The 19,210-nt window shown below is 39.3% G+C and overlaps 1 protein-coding gene across 1 annotated transcript in view; it reads right to left on the reverse strand.

The window, feature by feature from the left end:
• LOC143289611 (uncharacterized) overlaps nucleotides 1–19,028 on the reverse strand; it is a 32,307-nt gene extending 13,279 nt beyond the window's left edge. Inside the window, exons 1-3 of the mRNA XM_076598653.1 lie at nucleotides 17,988–19,028; nucleotides 14,519–14,612; nucleotides 7,551–7,624 (exon numbers count right to left, since the gene is read on the reverse strand). Of these exons, the coding sequence (XP_076454768.1) occupies nucleotides 7,551–7,624; nucleotides 14,519–14,612; nucleotides 17,988–18,817 (998 nt within the window). The 5' untranslated portion in view covers nucleotides 18,818–19,028. The remainder of the gene's footprint in view (nucleotides 1–7,550; nucleotides 7,625–14,518; nucleotides 14,613–17,987) is intronic.
• Between the last annotated feature and the right edge of the window lie 182 nt (nucleotides 19,029–19,210).

Raw genomic sequence — 19,210 nt, forward strand, 5'->3', positions numbered from 1 at the left:
TGTCTATCTTTCCATATATCTTGTAATAAAAACGACTATCTTTCCATAAAAAAACCAGCACAAAATGTCTTTTTCCACAGACTTTGTAACATAAGCATCAAAGGTCTGTCTTTCCACAAATCTTCTGATATAAGCCTCCAATGTCAATCTTTCAGCCGTAACAAAAGCATCAAAGTCCTACCACAGGCTTTTCTACACAGACCCTGGACAAGCAGCAAAAGGTCTGCTACACACCTTTCTGAAGACCACAGAAAGTAAATGAGGACCAAAAGTCGATCAAACCTTCGTCTATCTGGACCTGTCCAATGCAGTACCTTTAGTCTTTTTTTTTCTTTCGTTTTTTTCAGCAATACCTACAATCAGCACCACCCGCACTATCTTTGCTTCAGTTGACATGATTATCGCCCACAGCCTGTAACCGATTCTTTCCCTCCTTCCTTCCCTGTGCAATGCACCCGGGGTACCCCCTCTTTTCCCCCATGCCTTCCATTCCTTTGCAGGCCCAGGGTCAGGTGAGGACGATCAGCGGGGGACCGCGGGGAGAAAAGGATGTGTGTGTGTGTGTGTGTGTGTGTGTGTGTGTGTGTGTGTGTGTGGTGTGCGTTTGGAATTCCTAAACAAGGAAGCATGGGTCAGATGTGGATCTGCAAGGTGTGTTCTTACACTTTGACCAATACGGTGACAGAATGATACCAAATCCAAATAGAAAAAACAAACAACCAACACCCCCATGAGATACGACGATTGTGTTAAGAGAGAGAGAGAGAGAGAGAGAGAGAGAGTGTCTGTCTGTATGTTTGTGTGTATGTGTGTGGGGGTGGAGGAAGTGGGGTGGGGGTGGGGGAATGTGAGTCTGTGCGTGTGTGTGCAGAGTGAGAGTGTATGCTGTGTGGGGGACATGGGGGGGGGGGGGAGGGGGAGGAGGCGCAAGTGTGTGAGTCTGCGTGTTTTCTTTCAATAAATCATGCATTATATTAAACAAGATCAGGCGAAGTTGTTTGCACACACACACACACACACACACACACACACACACATGTCACAAAACACACAGCTTCACATTCACTTCATTCCAATTCAGCCATTTCCTCCCCCCCCCCTCCCCCTCCCCTTTACTCCATAATATACTATGCACACACTCACTGTTTAAGGTTAAACAACATCGTAAGCAGTTTTCCCAACAAAGGCGGTGGTGGTGGTGGCCTAACCAGTACGGAAAGAACAGGGCACACACACCCGAACACTGTATGTCTGCACATAAAGACCAGGGCTTACAACTCCATATCTGCACTCAGAGCCTTTACAATTCTATGTCACACAGACTAATCACGCCAATTTCAATTTGTCCCGCTCCACAATGTCAACGTTGGGATTACCCAACTGCTGCCAGACACAGTTTTTAAGGAACGTGTACACACACTCAACCTCGTTATCCAAATAACCCCATAGCTGCTTCTGCTTAATACAAAGAAAAAGACAAAAAGTCCAGACCACCTACAAAGTCACCCTGTCTCTGATTACCTCGATAGCAAGTCACGGATGGCTACCATGCTATTCGCTAGCTCTCAGGGTTACTCCACCTGTCCACAGGCATTTCCATTGCAACATACTAGTGTTACCCACGGACTTAAAGATAAGCCTGTGAGTGTTACCCTTAGGTCCTGTTCCTATCTTTTTTCGATCTTTCGTTTTACTAGTGTGCATACTGTTCACAATGTCAATGAAAGACTTGCAAGTTATGCGTCATCTCGGTTGATCGCTTCAAGAGAAAAATCTTAAACTAAAGTGAGGGGGTTGTTCCTCAGATGAGGGATGCAAAAGACCAGTGGTTACTACGTTGGACTTTCCACCTGATGGTCCTGGGTTCAAATCTTGGTCTTAGCGCCTGCATGGATTGAGGGTGGAGATTTTTTTCCCGATCTTTCAAGTCAACAAGATGTTCAGACCCAGCTGCTTGTGTCTGAACCCCCTTCGTTTACGCAAGGCATACTGAAGATCAAATGTGCACGTTTAACATCCTGTAAAAAGTGTCAACATTCGGTGGGTTATGGAAACAAGAAATATCCTGCCTGCACGCACATCCCCCAACATAGACTGTGGCTGCTTTGCACGTAAAAGCTCACTCGTACATGTATACGATTTAATGAACTTGGATCAACGTTTGGAGTTGCAGCACAGCAATACCGAAGGAGCTGATGCACTTCAATCTGTCATTCAATCATATTTTCTGACTGAACTTTCAAAGAATATGAAAGAAATACTGCAATCATCACTTCTGACACGAACATCTGAAGTGGTCACTAACTAGTGTTGATAACTTTGTATCCTTTGAAATGTTTTTTGTTTGTTTGTTGTTGTTTTTGTTGTTGTTGAGTTTTGTTGCTGTTGTTGATGATGCACTGTTTTTACTCCTCTGTAACCAACAGACTTCCTCTTGCCCCTCCCCCGCTCCCCCCACCCCCGCCCTTTGCCAAAATACTCCATGCCATATTTGTAACCACCAGACTTCCACCTGCTCTCCCCACTCCCACCCCCACCCCTCCCTCGCCTCACCTCCCCATCCCATCCCCCAACTTGCTGTCAAAACATCCCATGCCATGTCTGTAACCACCAGACCTCCATTTGCCCACCCATCCACTCCTCCAAGACAACTGACTGGCACTGCTTCAAGACTAACAATTCTCACTGTCAGCCCAGTTGGCATTACAGCCATCCTACCGCTGAAAACTGTCTGCGATAAAACACAACCTAACAACTCCTCCTTCCTCAACTATAGCAAAAACAGAAAACATATTATCAACAACAAAATCTCAAAACCACAACCCATCAAACCTGAAAAATGGGGGAAAAAGAAAAAATGAAAAAAGAACATATGGTACAATACATATAATTCAAGTCGCATCAAAAGCGATCATACCTGGAGTATAGTGCTGATATTGACCAGTCCATCTAATTTATCAACATAAGATTTTTTCATATATAATTCTTCTGCTTTCATAGATCTACACAATTTCTTGTCATCCAAACACAAAGAATAGCTAGTATCATATCAGAAGAAAATGTATTCCCAACTTTGCCGATAAAAGAAAAAAAAATTAATCATGAGAGAAAGATGGAGACCAAGAGAGAAATACAGACAGAGAGATATAACTGGCAGACACAGAACCCATTCTTTCAGTGTCTGTCGTCCTATTAACATATTCAAAATTACTACACATACCCATATATGATTCCACGAATTCTGACACATTTTTTTCTCACACACATTCCCTGCAGTCAGACTGGTAATTTGTTTACACCATAAAAGGATACAGCCAATCTTTTTTGTTGCTGTTGATGACATAATAAATGACTGAGGTTCTGTATAATTTATCATGTCACTGAATCATCTTAAATTTTGGGGTATTTTTTTTTTAGGAGGGCAAAATAATGATGCCTCGATGCATACAGTGATCCATCAACCTATCAACAATATATATGTGATTTTATAATCTTGCATCAGATTTTGCATGTGGGCATGTCTGCTTGTCTTTAAAACAAAAACAAAAAAACAAAAAAAAGATAGATATATAAATTAAACAAAATAATCACCAAAAAAGTACACAATGAGGGAAAGAAACCAAACAAAGTGACAAAGAAAAATGTTAACAACAAAAATCTGAATGTTTCATCAACATATACATGTCCAATTCTTTCACATACAAAATTTTCCTTTTCGTTTTCATCAAGAGTCAAAACATAGATTCTGAAATATTCTCATCTCTGCTAATGATTGATAAATCACACCTTTTTTTCCTCTTCTTTTCTTTTTCTAAAATCAATGAAGCAGATTCACACCACGCCAAATGCAGAACAGCTCTACACATTCATACAGAGACTGAAATAGCAGTGACAATCAAGAAAGCCGTGTTTCACAGCAAATTCTAGCATGACAAAAAAATAGATTAAGAAAAATTAAGGCATAACTTACTATCATAGAATACAAAAAAATTACTAAATATATGAGGAGTCTTGAACAAGCAGATATTTTCTTATACAATATTGCAATTATACACTTTGGAAGAAAGGTCTTGTATCATGACCAATAATTGGGTGAACTTTGTAAATTTGGAAGAAATGGGTCACTATTTCTATTGCCCATTATAATAATCTCCATATACTTGGTCCTTTTCTGTTTGTTAACATCATATTTTTTTCACTTAATTTGCCAGAGATTCAATTTAGCATAAAATCTCTGATCTGGTGCCAATAAAAATCCTTTCAAATCATATCAACATGCACAAACTTTGGAATTTCACTGCACAATATAAAGCAAAATGTGATGCAAGAAAACATTTCCACTGAGAAAAAAAATCATTTTTTTATTTTTATGTTTTTATATTCATTCATATTTTTGTCTTCTTTTTTTTCCTCATGTCACTGCACTCTGTGTAATTGTAAGTTCTGCAAAAATGAAAACAGATGTGGATGCATCACTGCAGCAAAGCAAACAAAGCATTACTGAGGATCTGATGCTGAATTAAAAGCGTGTGACCTGACCCCGATTTCAAAGCGCGTGACAAGTCTAAAAGCGGGTATGAGAGCCACAGGAAAACGTGTGTTCAAAGTACGGGTGTCTGTGGGCCTGCTAGGTTTTTTTCTCTTTCTTTTTTTGTTGTTGTTGGAATTTTACCTGGCTTGCAATGACTGCTTGCTGGCTTGGTATTGTGTTTGGTTGTCTAGCAGGAGAAGGGCATCCTGGTTCCGTTTAAGTCCAGTTGGTATTCACACTCACTTCCAGCATTTACATAAGTGCACGCGCATGTGCACACCCACAAACACACACTCCATTACACACACACACACCATGCACATGCTATTCTTTGAGGCTACATCTATTCAACCACTCATTTTGCTAAATATTCATAAACATATAGTATACACAAAAACTCCTCCTCACTTCAAATTAACGAAAAGGTGTACATCGGCAAAAGTACATCCACCTCTATTTGCATGAAAATGTTTATGCACATGCTTTGACACACATTTAAAAGTAGTATACTACAGTGTCGTTATTTTTCAAAAGTAAGATGTTTGAGCAATTCCCACCGCCATCAGTTCACTTTGACAAAAGAACATTTCTGTACAAATATTGATTAGAAACATATGTGGTGTTCACATAAAGTAACTGAAAATGATTTCATTATCATGTACACATGTACATTTTCTAGTTTTAGTCACAAAATCATTTATCACATGAAAAAAGAAAACCATATTGTTCTGCATCTTCCACAAACTAACACTTTCCTTGGATTATGATGACACAAAATCCTTTCTTTTCTTTTTAACAGCTGAGTGCTGTCTGCTATTTTCTTCAACTTTGTTCAAGTGTCCACTTCCCTTTTGCCAAGCATGACAAAGAGCGGGAAAAGTGCTAATGATAAACAAATGAGAGAAAAATTAACAGCCTCCTACAAAAGTATGGGGTTTTAATATGTCTTCTGACATGAGCAGAACTGAAAAGAATCGATCTGATACAAAAGCTGATATAGCAATTTGGTTTGGGTTTGTATGTGTGTGTGAGTGTGTGTGTGTGTCTGTGTGTTACAGGAACGAATGGGTGACATTGAATGCATTATTCAACTGACAGACCACCTATTGCTCCAATATTGTATCTGGTGTGAAAAGGAATTCTCATTCATTTCCATGATAATACTGAGTAGCAACTGTGTGTTTGTGTCCAAGAAGACAAAATGACGCTTTGATCTGAATGGCGTACACACCCAGCGTGCTGCACTGTGGTGACACAATCTCCCCTGGGGAGAGCAGCCCAACTTTCACACAGAGAAATTTGTTGTGAGAAAAAATAACAGTAATACAATACAATACCATACAATCACTGGTAACAGCCCCTTGTCGATCTCTCTTTAAAAAAAACCCAAACTTTTAGAAACCTGAGTTGGGTTTGCATGAGCAATCTTAGCAGCACTAAGCTGGCTTCATGTCCAGACTTTTCCAAAGTCATTCCACAGACTTTGTAACATTCTTAATGTTAAGCAAAACTTAATGCTGATAAGACTGCTCATGCTACCCAGCCCGGAGCTATTCCCCCTTTTTTTAAAAATTCTTATCAATTCTTCTTTCTGTCCTTTCTTTCAGTCTGCTTCTGCCTGAAAAGGAGTTTTGTGAACACTCAGCTTAGGTTTCCAGGTCCTGATTTTTTTGGCTTTGAGACGGCAATGAGACTTCATGTGGCAAGCATGACTGCCTATCCTGGAGCTAAGCAAACAATTTTTAAGGAAACTTCAACACGCTTGAAGGCTTTAACAGGCAAAATCACAACACACATACAATGCCTGATTTAGTGAGTCAGCGATACTTTCACTACAGTTCAAAACCTTCCAAATAAGAGTGAGTGCCAACACCCAATCAGATTATTGTGCTTCAATGCCAATAAACACAACTCTGAAGTGGGCTTTGGTTTTCACAGCTGACACTTTGCTTCTTTTGCTCTGAGAAATACAAAAGGTGCTGTTGTTGTCTTTTTTCTTTGTCACTGGCATTTCAGTAAAATATTTACACACTCTTCACTGAATAGTACCTAAGTCTTTCTTTATGGCTGGCTGATGAGTAGAGTATTTACACACTGTTCAGTGAATGGAACAAAAGTCTTGCTTTTTGACAGCCAAGTAGTATAATGAATTACACACTTGACTGAACAGTACTACCTCCATGCCGCTATTTTCCTTTGGACCAATATTGATTATGTACTTTTCCTTTCTTTTTATTTTCAAATTCAATGGTTGATTTATATTCCTGTAATGCTTTCAACTTTGCTGGAAAACAAAAGTTATATTTAATCAAATTAATGTCATTACTTTGATTTACTGTTTTTTTCTGCAAAGCTTTAAACAATGCTTGTAAACAAAAGGTGTAATTCAATTTCATTGCTTTGATTATTACTTCTCTTTTGCTATGCTTTGAATGTTTTTACCCCCTCTACAGAAACAAACAAACAAACTGTACGATTCCTTGATTTATTGATCTTTGTAATCTTAGAACACCAGGTAAAAAAAAAAAATCCCTGATTCAAAGTCAATTCATTTAATTTTTCACACTACAGTAGCTATATGTTCCACATCATAAAAAGAGTAATACCCTACTGAATTCATAATTCTGCACCAATATAGAAATTGCTTACTGACTTCATGATTTCATGATTCTACATCAGTAGAGGAATACCCATCTGACTCCATAATTCTACATCGATAGAGGATTACCATACTGACTTCATAATTCCACATCAATACTGGAATACCCTACTGACCATAATTCCACATCAACAGATGAATACCCCACTTATTTCATAATTCTACCTAAGAGGAAGAGCCTATACTGACAACATAATTCTACATCCAATCTCTCTTTCTTCCCCCTAATTATGTACAAATTCTAATCAGTCCAACAAACTACAATCAACACAGCACTGACACACTCTTCAGATCAACTATAAAAGAAAATAAAAAAAGAGCACATGTCCTCAGAGCTACTCAGGCTCGCATCGCTCTAACCAGTAGCGGATAAGCGACAAAAGATTTTCTTTCTTTCTGTTCACATGCTGGAAGAGAGAGTTGTTGCCAAAGCCCTGAAATCAGACCAAAGACACACACACACACACTTCTTTTCACATTTCTGCCCACTGGAGTGACTAATTGGGAATGGTTGTCACTAAAATCTCTGACTGTATGTGTGCCACTGAGTCAGAGCAATGTTGACCATGTTTCACAGTATTTATCATGAGTGTGTGTGTGTGTGTGTGTGTGTGTGTGTGTGTGTGTGTGTGTGTGTGTGTGTGGGGGGGGGGGGGGGGGGGGGGGCTTGGGGGGGGAGGGGTGTGGATGTGGGTGTTTTGCATGCCATTGGATGCTCGGTGCACTTCTGACTGTATGCTACAGCATGATGGGCAAGTACGTAGTTTTGTTGCATGCCAATGGAAAACTTTTCTGCATATGTACAATTACGTGTTCTAAATGTATTTGAATGCTAATTCTGACAGGCACAATAGCCGAGTGGTTAAAGCGTTGGACTTTCAATCTGAGGGTCCCGGGTTCGAATCATGGTAACAGCGCCTGGTGGGTTAAGGGTAGAGGTTTTTACGATTTCCCAGGTCAACATATGTGCAGACCTGCTAGTGCCTGAACCCCCTTCATGTGTATATGCAAGCAGAAGATCAAATACGCACGTTAAAGATCCTGTAATCCATGTCAGCATTCGGTGGGTTATGGAAACAAGAACATACCCAACATGCACACCCCCAAAAGCGGAGTATGGCTGCCTACATGGCGGGGGGGGTAAAAACAGTCATACACGTAAAATCCCACTCGTGCGCATACGAGTGAACGTGGGATTTGCAGCCCACAAACGCAGAAGAAGAAGAAGAAGAACACCAATTCTGCAATGCCATCTATACACTGAACACCATCACTAGTTGCCATGCCTTCTGCAAGGAGAGCCTTTTGCTGGCTGTATGCCTTTGTCCTGGCAAGTGTACACATTGCTTTTACTGGTGTGTCTTTGTGAATGATAATGCAATTTAGATTGCATGCCACTGTAGAAATACAACGACCAGTCAGAGAAACCATTATAAAACCAATTCTGTTGGCCAATTCCAACAATTCTTCAAAATCAGGACCTTGGTTTCAAAACAAAAAGGCATATTATGGAAAAACAAGACAAATGCACCTAATTTCAGACATGTAAAAATCTATCCGTTATAGTGCCTTAACATGTTTGTAACTGTCTGAAGTAAATGTTTGTTTTGAGGTATTCACTGAACTCTTGGCAATGTTCTCGAGGCTACTCTGTCTGAAGCATTACGTTTAATCTGGTATTTGGTCATTTATTTGCATTTAACACCACCCCTCCCCTCAGATCTCTCTTGACATGATTTCCACATACATACATACATACATATATATGTGTGTGTGTGTGTGTGTGTGTGTGTGTGTGTGTGTGTGTCTATCTCTCTCTCTCTCTCTCTCTCTCTCTCTCTCTCTCTCTCTCTATATATATATATATATATATATATATATACATACTGAGTATCATTCAAAGTCTTGATTTTATTTTCTTGAAGAAGTTTATTAATATTATATATAAAAAACAATAATAGATTGGGAAATGGGGTGGAAGAGGGGTAGGAGGATGTAGAAAGAACAAGAGACAAAGAGTGAGAGAGAGGGAAGAAAAGACCAGAGAGAAGAAGAAAGAGAGAGATAAAGAAAGAAAAAAAAGAACTAAAGAAAGAACTAATGAATAAACCAGAGATACCACCTATACAAACACAGCTTTTTGTTGTTGTTGCTCTTGGTTTTTTTTTCTAATCAAATGAGTCAAACTGCTGACACTTGTTACATGTTGGTTTTCTTTTTTACAAAGCCGATTCTGCTCAACACAACACAGATGAAATACAAATAAAAATGATCAGAGCCAAAAAATACCTGTCAATCCCACTTAAGCATTAACACTGTTTTCTGTTCTTGTTTTTTTTTGTTGTTGTTGTTGTTTTTTGTTGTTGTTGTTGTTGTTTTCTTTTTCAGCACCACTATAAAAATATGACAGTACCTGAACCGTGAAAAAAAAAAGTTGAAAAGACCAAGATAAAAAAAACAACAACAAAAACCAAACCCAAACTGTTGCAGCATGCTGTCTACCACCTGATCCCACCTGTAACGCAGACAAGCTCAGCGGGAGGTATAATAATACCAGCAGTGCCTATATTTCTGACTGCCAATACCTTCATCACCCCCTCCTAAGTTCACACCACAGGGAGAAGAGGTGGAAAAAGGGGGCCTGGGGGCAGTTGGGGGGTATGGGTGGTGTGGGGGGGATACAGGGCAGGGCTGGAGGAAGGCAGCATTTACAGAAGGCATGTTTTACATTAGATACTGTAAACTACCTTGTACGCGCCCATCCCCTCTTTACACAAATTTCACCTCAAGTTGGAGATGGCCGTTTACTGGGTATTCACACTTCATGGGAGCCCAATCCCTTATTTACTTTACTCCATACATGAAAAGTTTCTCGTTAAACTTGCAGTATCAGTTGGATAATCCAATATGTTTCGTGGCATGACAGTGCCCAGTACTGATTTCTCTGTAAATAAAAGGCTAGCAACTGAAACAAGACACTGTGTCATGGACTGACATCATCATTGCTCTTGTTAGTTTGTTTTTTAATGACACGTCAAAATCTCATGCAGATGTCCCATTCTTTACCTCAAGATCTGAATATGTAAAGCAGCAACACGATCCCTAATAGTAAACTGGATTATCATTATTTCATGATTTATTCTTTAAAAAGCAAAGTGTGTGGGGGCGAAGGGGGCAGAGGGGTGGGGGTGCAGGGGCAGGGGGCATTAACAAGATATTTTACCCAATGCACACTTATAACAAAAACTGAGGGGTGGGCATTTACAAGGCAGTTGACAGAATTTTGGAACAGGGCCCCAGCTCCAAAACAAGCATGTGAGGAGAGGAAAATCAGGCTGAGTCAGGCACACCTATAGTGTGGCCAGTCGTTTATCACCACCAACACCACTAGCAAACACTGGTACCTGATTACTCTCTCGATCTCTGGTGGGTCAACTGACTTGTTGCAGAGGCCTGAGTGGCATGCACATTGCCATGCTCACCTTCATTGTCCATGTATATTGCAAAATTGTATATAAATGTCTATCTGTCTTATCATTTATATATCATATATGAACAATTGTCTATCTGCTGATATTCCAGATTTCCATAATGTCCTAAATTCTAGACTATATTTCAAGATCTGATATGATTTTTACTCATCTGCATAAGGACGAAGGAGGTGCAGGATGAGAACTACAGCATTTCTGTACACATCCAACCTGACCACTGGATAGTAATTTGAAGTTACTGTAAAGTCTAAATCCCAAGTGAGCACTGCAGTTGTAGTTGTGTGGTAAAATAAATGTGTATCATCAGTGAGTGAGTGGGTGTTTAGGTACAGATTTTGTAGGTTGTATTTTCGATTGTTTATTAATTGTGTACTGTGACTTGTGTGTGTGTGTGTGTGTGTGTGTGTGTGTGTGTGTGTGTGTGTGTGTGTGTGTGTGTGTGTGTGTGTATCTGATGCTTGCCAAGGCCATCAGTTCTCCTTGACACTGACCCCCCAATGAAATTATAACTGAATTTACCAACCAGAAGTTATAGCATAATATTCACAATGCTGGTTATATATGATATCCAGTATTTTGTTCTTTTTATGTAGAGACCTGTGTTCAGTTCATAAGTCATGACCAAGCCATCCACTGTTTTACTTCATGCCAACTAAAATTAATAGGTATGTTTTGTGTGCCTGTGGGTAATGCATTGTTTAGAAAGCATGTTATCACTGGAATGATATGTATGCTTGTGGACAATTAACTGTTCAGTGACCATGCTATCACCTGGAATACTTTGTGTACCAGTGGACAATGATTTGTCCAGGGATCATACTATCAACTGGAATACTTTGTGTACCAGTGGACAATGATTTGTTCAGGGATCATGCTATCAACTGGAATACTGGAATACTTTGTGTACCAGTGGACAATTATTTGTTCAGGGATCATGCTATCAACTGGAATACTTTGTGTGCACATGGACAAGTACCTCTTTTGTAATCACGCAGTCACCCCTGGAACGTTTTGTTGCCAGTGGCAAATGAACTGATTGGTGATAATGCTAACAAAACAAACAAAAATAATAATCATTAACAATCTGATTATGTACTGACCAATAACAGCGTACCAAATTACAACTAATGCTCACACACTCTGTATATGCTGGCATTGCAAGTACTGGATCTCTTTTAAGCACTGCAAATCCCTCTCTGTCTTCATGCCTTCAAGCAAGCTAAAGCAGGAACACGGTCTCAGGATTTGTGTTTGAACCCCTCTATATCACCTCTTCACAATGAACAATTCCCTTTCCTGATGAAGGTTTCAAAAGTTTGCACTGATAAATCTCCATTTTGAAACAGAGGTTCACAACCTTTGATCTTAACTGAGAAATTGCACACCAACACACACACTTTTTTTTCATGTCTAATATCACTTAATGTGGATAGACATTAAATGAAATTGAACACACACACACACACACACACACACACACACACACACACACAGAGAGAGAGAGAGAGAGAGAGAGAGAGAGAGAGAGAGAGAGAGAGTTTTATTTTCTCTCTACAATCATTCATAATTTTTTTTTTTTAATCTAAAAAATGCAGCAAACTGGGAGTACATCATAAGATAAAGACCATGAAAATACTGGAAAAAAAAGATTGTGAAATCACTCAGTGAGACCAGATATAAAAAACAACAACAAAAAACAAACAAACAAACAAAAAAAACCCCACAAACAAGGAAAATAAAATTAAAAAAAAAAGAAAAAAAAGTGTAAAATGACAGAGACACAGCCAAATTTCAGTGTGAAATGACTGACACCAAAAGAAAACAAAAACAAATACAAAACAAAAGGAAGAAGAAGAAAAAAACGTAAATGTGAAATTACAAAAACATATTTCAAAAAGAAAAAAAAAGAAGAAGAAATGTCCACTGTGAATGATTGAGACCCACCCCCACCCCACCCTCCACTCTCCTCCATCTCAGTGTGTGAAACGACTTACACAGACAAAAGAAGGACAAAAAGGAGAAAATTTTACTGCGAAACAAAAAAAACAACAAAAACAACAAACAAACAAACAAACAAACAAAGAGTGAGAGAAAGGTGAAAAAAGAAAAAAAGAAGAAAACTTCTCTTTGAAATGACTGAAAACAAAATGGAGAATTGCAATTCCATTGTGAAATGGCAGAGAAAAGCAGAAAAGAAAAGGAGGAAAACATGGAATTTGTATGAGGTGAGTTCTAATAGCAAGCCTCTCTTCAAAAATTCAGTCAACCTACACACAAACAAATGTTTTGTCTTACCAATCATTCGGCAAGATAAACGACCTGCAGAAAGAAACATTTCAACACAAAGGCACAAAGGGCAGAAGCATGACAACGAAACTGTTAATCACTGCAGCTTTCCTAATCTTCTGTGCTGTGGAGCACTGCTGCAAAGCATAAAATTGCCCAGAAAACATTATCTGGTAATTCTATTGCTAGCTGACCTACTGTCTAACTCTAACTCTTGATCTTTTTGTTTTCTTTTTCTTCTTAATCAATGCATACTACAAAGATGATGGCAAATCACAGTCAAAACTATCCTGTTAAAAAACAAAACAAAAACACACAACAACAAAAAAACATGTTAACAGACAGTTCCTTGAAGAAAGAAGTGCTGCTGACTACCTGCCAATCTATGCCCACCTATACTGTATATGTAGCTATTTCTAAAGCTGTGAGCACAAAAAGAGAAGACTGTCAATTGTTTTCAAGCAGCAGATAAGGAAAGAGTGGAGAGAGAGTGGGGACAGAGGGGGGAAATAAAGGACTGAGAAGAAAGAGGCCACCCGCGGGGAAAAAGAAAACCGGAAGAAACAAAACCAACAAACACAATCAAGTCATCAACCAACAACTACAAAATCCCATTACAAAGTGAACACTCATTGAACAAAGACATATTTGTAGTTAAAAATACATTAGCCTGCTTTTATAAATATCTTTTATTTTTACACAGAGATTTCCCTTTTCAAGAAAAAACAAAAAAAAGATCTGCCAATTTCAAATGAACAATTCTTTCAAAAGAATAAGTTGACTCTTTTCAAAGAATGAGAATCAAACGAAACATTAAAATTTTCCATTTGAAAAAAGAAGCAATGTAATATAATTTTGCTGAAAATTTGTACCAGTTTTGAGGTTTTTTTTATGTGTAAATACAACAGTTATATTGTTAAGTCGTTCACAAAATCACTATCATTTTTAAGTGCATTTGTGCTAAAAGTGCAGTTCTTGCCAAAAACGTATTGTGTGTGTTTGACCAGACTGAATTCTGATTTCAAGACATTCTGAGAACATGTACAGGTACAGAAGAATTTCAATAATTATCATTGTGATATGCTGGCAACCTGTTTTCAATGTTTCAAATATTTTGTTCAAAGTGTCTTCTTTCAACTTTTCAGCATTTACAAAGCCACTGGAAACACTTTCACTTCTGATGCATTAACTGTGACTCACTTGGTTGGGTTTGGGTTTTTTTACAAACCAAAAAAAAACATTTTTTTATTTTATTTTAAATTCATACACTCATGGTGATGATGATAGTAATAACAACTATAATAATAATCATTACAATGACTAAGCAAGTGTTCACTTTCCAACTTTGCATGGGTTTTTGAGCTGATGTTGATCAATGGCTGAGTACTGGGCTGCTATTCTGGTTCAGACAAACCACACACACGCACGCACACACACACGCACACTTGCACACACACACTGACACCCACATAGAGATCACCATGCCAGATGTCAGACAGGCTCTAAGAGAGAGCAAAGTCTACAGGATGGTCAGACAACAGACAACCTTACCTTCTCGCTGGATCTGGCAACGCATGCCAACGTGTCCAGTGTTCTCATGGCACCGACGCCATTCTCCCAGGCTGCTACTGAAGCTTTAGGGGAGCTGCAGATTACAGAATACAGAATACTTCATCAACAACAATAAGAGAAATCAATCTGTGGTGTAAGAGTTCATGTAAACAATGCACAAGAATCACCGTAATTCAATGTGTGTGTGTGTGTGTGTGTGTGTGTGTGTGTGTGTGTGTGTGTGTGCATAAAAGAAAGAAAACTTTTAAATGTTAACTTTAAAAAAATCATATATGTATACCATTGCCAATACACATGCAATAACAGTTTGGAGGATTTATAGGCATAAAATATCTCTCCATAATCAAAGACATAAGAAAGGCAATTCAACGGTTGATGTCATTATAATGCACAGATATTATACACAACCATTCATTTTGTGAAGTAACATTAATTCATAGATATGGTATTTATTAATGCACACATGTGTTCACAAGCATTTATCTAGTAGAATTTTTTTTTTTTTTTTGTGCAGAAAAAACCCATTTACCTCGACCATCTGGTTTTTAACTGAATATCACACACACACACACACACACACACACACACACACACACACACACACACACACACACACATGTGAGAGAGAGAGGGAGAGAGAGAGAGAGGGAGAGAGAGAGAGAGAGAGAATTATTATACCTAAAATTGTCAGAGGAGCTCAGTTCTAATGATCTGCATCATATCAAACCTGGTTGTGCTTTCACCTTACTCAAAATATTTTAATGATGTATTCATCCACTTATCCAATAAAAATTATATAAAACTGCACACAGTCACACACACACACACACTCTCTCTCTCTCTCTTTCTCTCCCTCTCTCTCTTTTCTCTCCCTCTCTACCTCTCTTCCTCTTAATTCTCATTGATACTACAAGTATGGTAACACCCATATAATACAACAAAGCAGCTTTGCTCTGAGCCCATACATGAACACAATCCTTCCATTCAACACCACTCAAGCGTAACCAAACCCCTCTTTGATAAAGCTGTTATAAGACTGTTAAATACCACACTGAAGGGAGTACAAGAGATCTCTACACCAACAGCTTTGTTACACAAAGCCATGGATGTAACACTAACAGCCATTCACTCTTTTCACACTTCAATGTTATGATAGCTTTCCCAATTCAGAACAGATAAATTTCTCTCTGACGTACAGATTTGAGTGGAATATCAGACTGCTGTTCCAAGTAAAAATGTGTTACTATGCCAACAAGAGATCGGCTCAGACCTAGACAGTAAAAGAGACAGGCAGATAGACTGGCAGACAGAGTCAGATATTTTGTGACAAAATGGACAGACATGAAGACAAAGGAATGCAGAAGGCAGAGAGAACAGGGAATGAAATGAAACAAGTTATATTTCATCAGGGTAGTGGAATAAGCATTATTACTCTTTCACAAATAGCCATCTGGGCAAGACAGAGATAGAGGCGGAGGGGGTGGAGGGGGGAGGGAGAGACAGAGATAGAGACAGACACTGAAACATGAAGACCAAGGAATGCAGAAGGCAGAGAGAATAGGGAATGAAATGAAACAAATTCTATTTCATGAGGGTAGTAGAATAAGCATTATTACTCTTTCACAAATAGCCATCTAGGCAAGAGAGAGAGAGAGGGGAAGGGGAGGGGGGGGGGAGGGGAGAGACAGAGACAAAGATAGAGACAGACACTGAGACAGACAGAAACAGAGAGACAGAGACGAAGTCAGACAGACAAAAGCACAGAGAAAGAGAGACAGACAGACAAAACAAAGACATACGTGCAAAAGGCCAAAAGAAGAGAGAGAGAAAGAGAGACAGACAGTTTCAGTTTCAGTAGCTCAAGGAGGCATCACTGCGTTCGGACAAATCCATATATACTACACCACATCCGCCAAGCAGTCAGGCCTTGAGAAAAAAAAAAAAAAAAAAAAGAAAAGAAAGACAGACAGACAGACAGACAAATAGACAGACACTGAGACTGGATGAATGGTCATGAAGACAAAGAAACGCAAACAAGAGACTCTCTCTCTCTCTCTCTCACTCATACCAAAGACTTTAGCCCTACGTAGGGCTAAAGTCTTTGCTCATACACACACGCATGCACACACACACACACAGGGGAAAAAGACAAACAGAAAGACAGTAACAGATAGAGGAGGCAGAGATCTACATGAATGAAGAGAGAGAAACAGAACAAGAGAGAGAAGCAGAGAGACACTGGGAGACAAGCAGAAAAAAAGGAAAGCCAAAGGAAAGGCAAGAACTGAAGGAGTGTGACACAGACATGGAAAAGACTCATGGAGTGATGGACAGAGACAGACAGACCAAGAAGCAGAAAAGACAAAGACAGAAAGAGAGATAAATGGGCAGAAACAGAGACAGATATACAGATAGATAGAAAGACAGTGATAGATAGATAGATGGATAGATAGTGTGTGTGTGTGTGTGTGTGTGTGTGTGTGTGTGTGTGTGTGTGTGTGTGTGTGTGTTTGTAAGAGAGAGAGAGAGATCGGAAGAAGCTGGAGGGAGAGAAAGAGGAGGGAGGGAGAGAGGATGACAGTGACAAATGTTTTACTGAGGGCAGAATGGATAAGCTGAAAGTTTCTTTACACCATGCCCTCACACATGCATGCATGCACAATATAATCATTGAAATAAAAGTAAATAAATAAACCACTGACATAAAACTATTAAAAGTAAAACAGATAATAACAAACTGATCAACGCAAACAGTTGTGGAAACAAGAACATTATCACAAAACAACTGTCACATGAAAATATTCAAACACAAACGAGTATGTGCACACACAGGTTTCACACATATGCACTCAAACAAACAAGCACACACAGACATGACATGCAAAGAAACATACACATGCACACTTATACACAGACTGGCAGAGACAGACAGAGAGATATGCACACATAAACAATTAAGCAGACAGACAGATGAATAATGACACAGAGAGAACTAGTGATATGAGATTTTCTAGTGATGCTGAAAGATAAAACCAGACTGAGAGACAGACATACAGAGAGAGACATCTGGACCACCATAACAGTGACGGCAGCATGTGCACTGTGCTACTAGTAACATACACAGCTAAAACACCCCTCCCTCATCCTCAACCACACTCCTCTTTGTGTATATGTACTGACCAGGCTCCTACAACATAATCCATCAAAGTAAAAATACTGTAAGAGTGAGAAAGATAATATATAGAATGACAAAAGAGGTAGACTGAGAGACACAAGAGAGACAGGGGGTGGGGGGAGGGAGAGAGGGGGGGAGAGAGGGAGAGAGATGATGATGATACAGTTTTGCACATTCTGTACACAAAGTCAAAAACCACTTAATGAAATCACTACCATATATTAAATATAATAAACTTATAAATATTTCACTAATCCACAGGAAACCTCTTACCCTGTTTTTCTGCCTGCTTTGGCAGTTTTGTTGCCACCTGCTGATACTACTGACTGGCTGGATGGAACCGTCACCTTTGCTGGTACTTTAGGGATGGGGGTTTTACTGACAGCATGGATGGCCATCTTACTAGTGGAACCTGTGTTAGCACCAACTTGAAGAGGTCCTGGCTCCGTTGATTCACTCTCTCTTGTGAGTTCTGGGTCACTTCGCACATTGAGACTAGGTGAAAGCTTGTACCTTGAAGCAGATCTGAGTGAAGGATCCGAGTTTCTGTACTGACCAATGTTCGAGTTTTCCCTTCTTGTGGCCGTATGTGTCGGCGTCTGGGACAGTGGCATGTAACCCACGGCGGTTGGATGTGTGTAAAGTGATCCAGCTTGGGATCTGTAGGCATAGAATCTCTGGAGTTCAAGAAACTCATTGCGTGTTGTTGGGGAGTTGGTTGAGTCTGTACACGTGTGTTCACGCCTGTACTGCTCAATGTACCGATGAGATTCTGGATAATGGTGAAATGCGTAAGTCGAGTCATGAAGGTCTCTTTTACTCCGATCTCTTGTGAGAAGACTTTCCCTTCCGCCAACGCTTGTTCTAGGTTTTGACAGATTATCATGATCGGGTTTTCTTAGCACCACCTTGTCACCCTGATGCCATCCTGTAACTTCACAAAATTTAAAATCTCTGAGGTTGCTAGGTCTGGGTGCACTGACAACAGTGGGTGTCAGCTCCGACTGATCAAAATCGTCGTCTGCTGCGAGAAGTTTGTTTTGCAATTGCCGATCTCGTGCAAAGCTGAAGTCATGTTTCCTATCCATGTAATCTGGAATCATCACTTCATTAGCAAATAAAAACTATTACATGGAACTGTATGTACACCACATGATTATACTGAGCAGACCGTAAACGTTTCAACGCAGAAGCGAACTGCCAAAGAAGCACGTTTCGCAGGGCAAACAATCTCAGTTGGTAGGTGCCGCGCTAATCTTTTGGCTGTTCTCTCAGTGGCGCCCCCTCCCCTGGAATAACATATGTTTGATTTAATATATAGCTGTAATTGTGCAAATAAAGTCGCATTGCATATGCTTTAACAAACCAAATATACCAAAGTTAATGAATCTTTCAAATATTTTCTTTCGTATTTGGTAAAGGCAACTCTTAAATGCACAAAACATTAACCAAAACATGGTTAAACACAGTGTCAAAACACGGTGAGTAAAGTCGTA

Source organism: Babylonia areolata, chromosome 14, assembly GCF_041734735.1.
Source record: "Babylonia areolata isolate BAREFJ2019XMU chromosome 14, ASM4173473v1, whole genome shotgun sequence".
Lineage (NCBI taxonomy): Eukaryota > Metazoa > Mollusca > Gastropoda > Neogastropoda > Buccinidae > Babylonia > Babylonia areolata.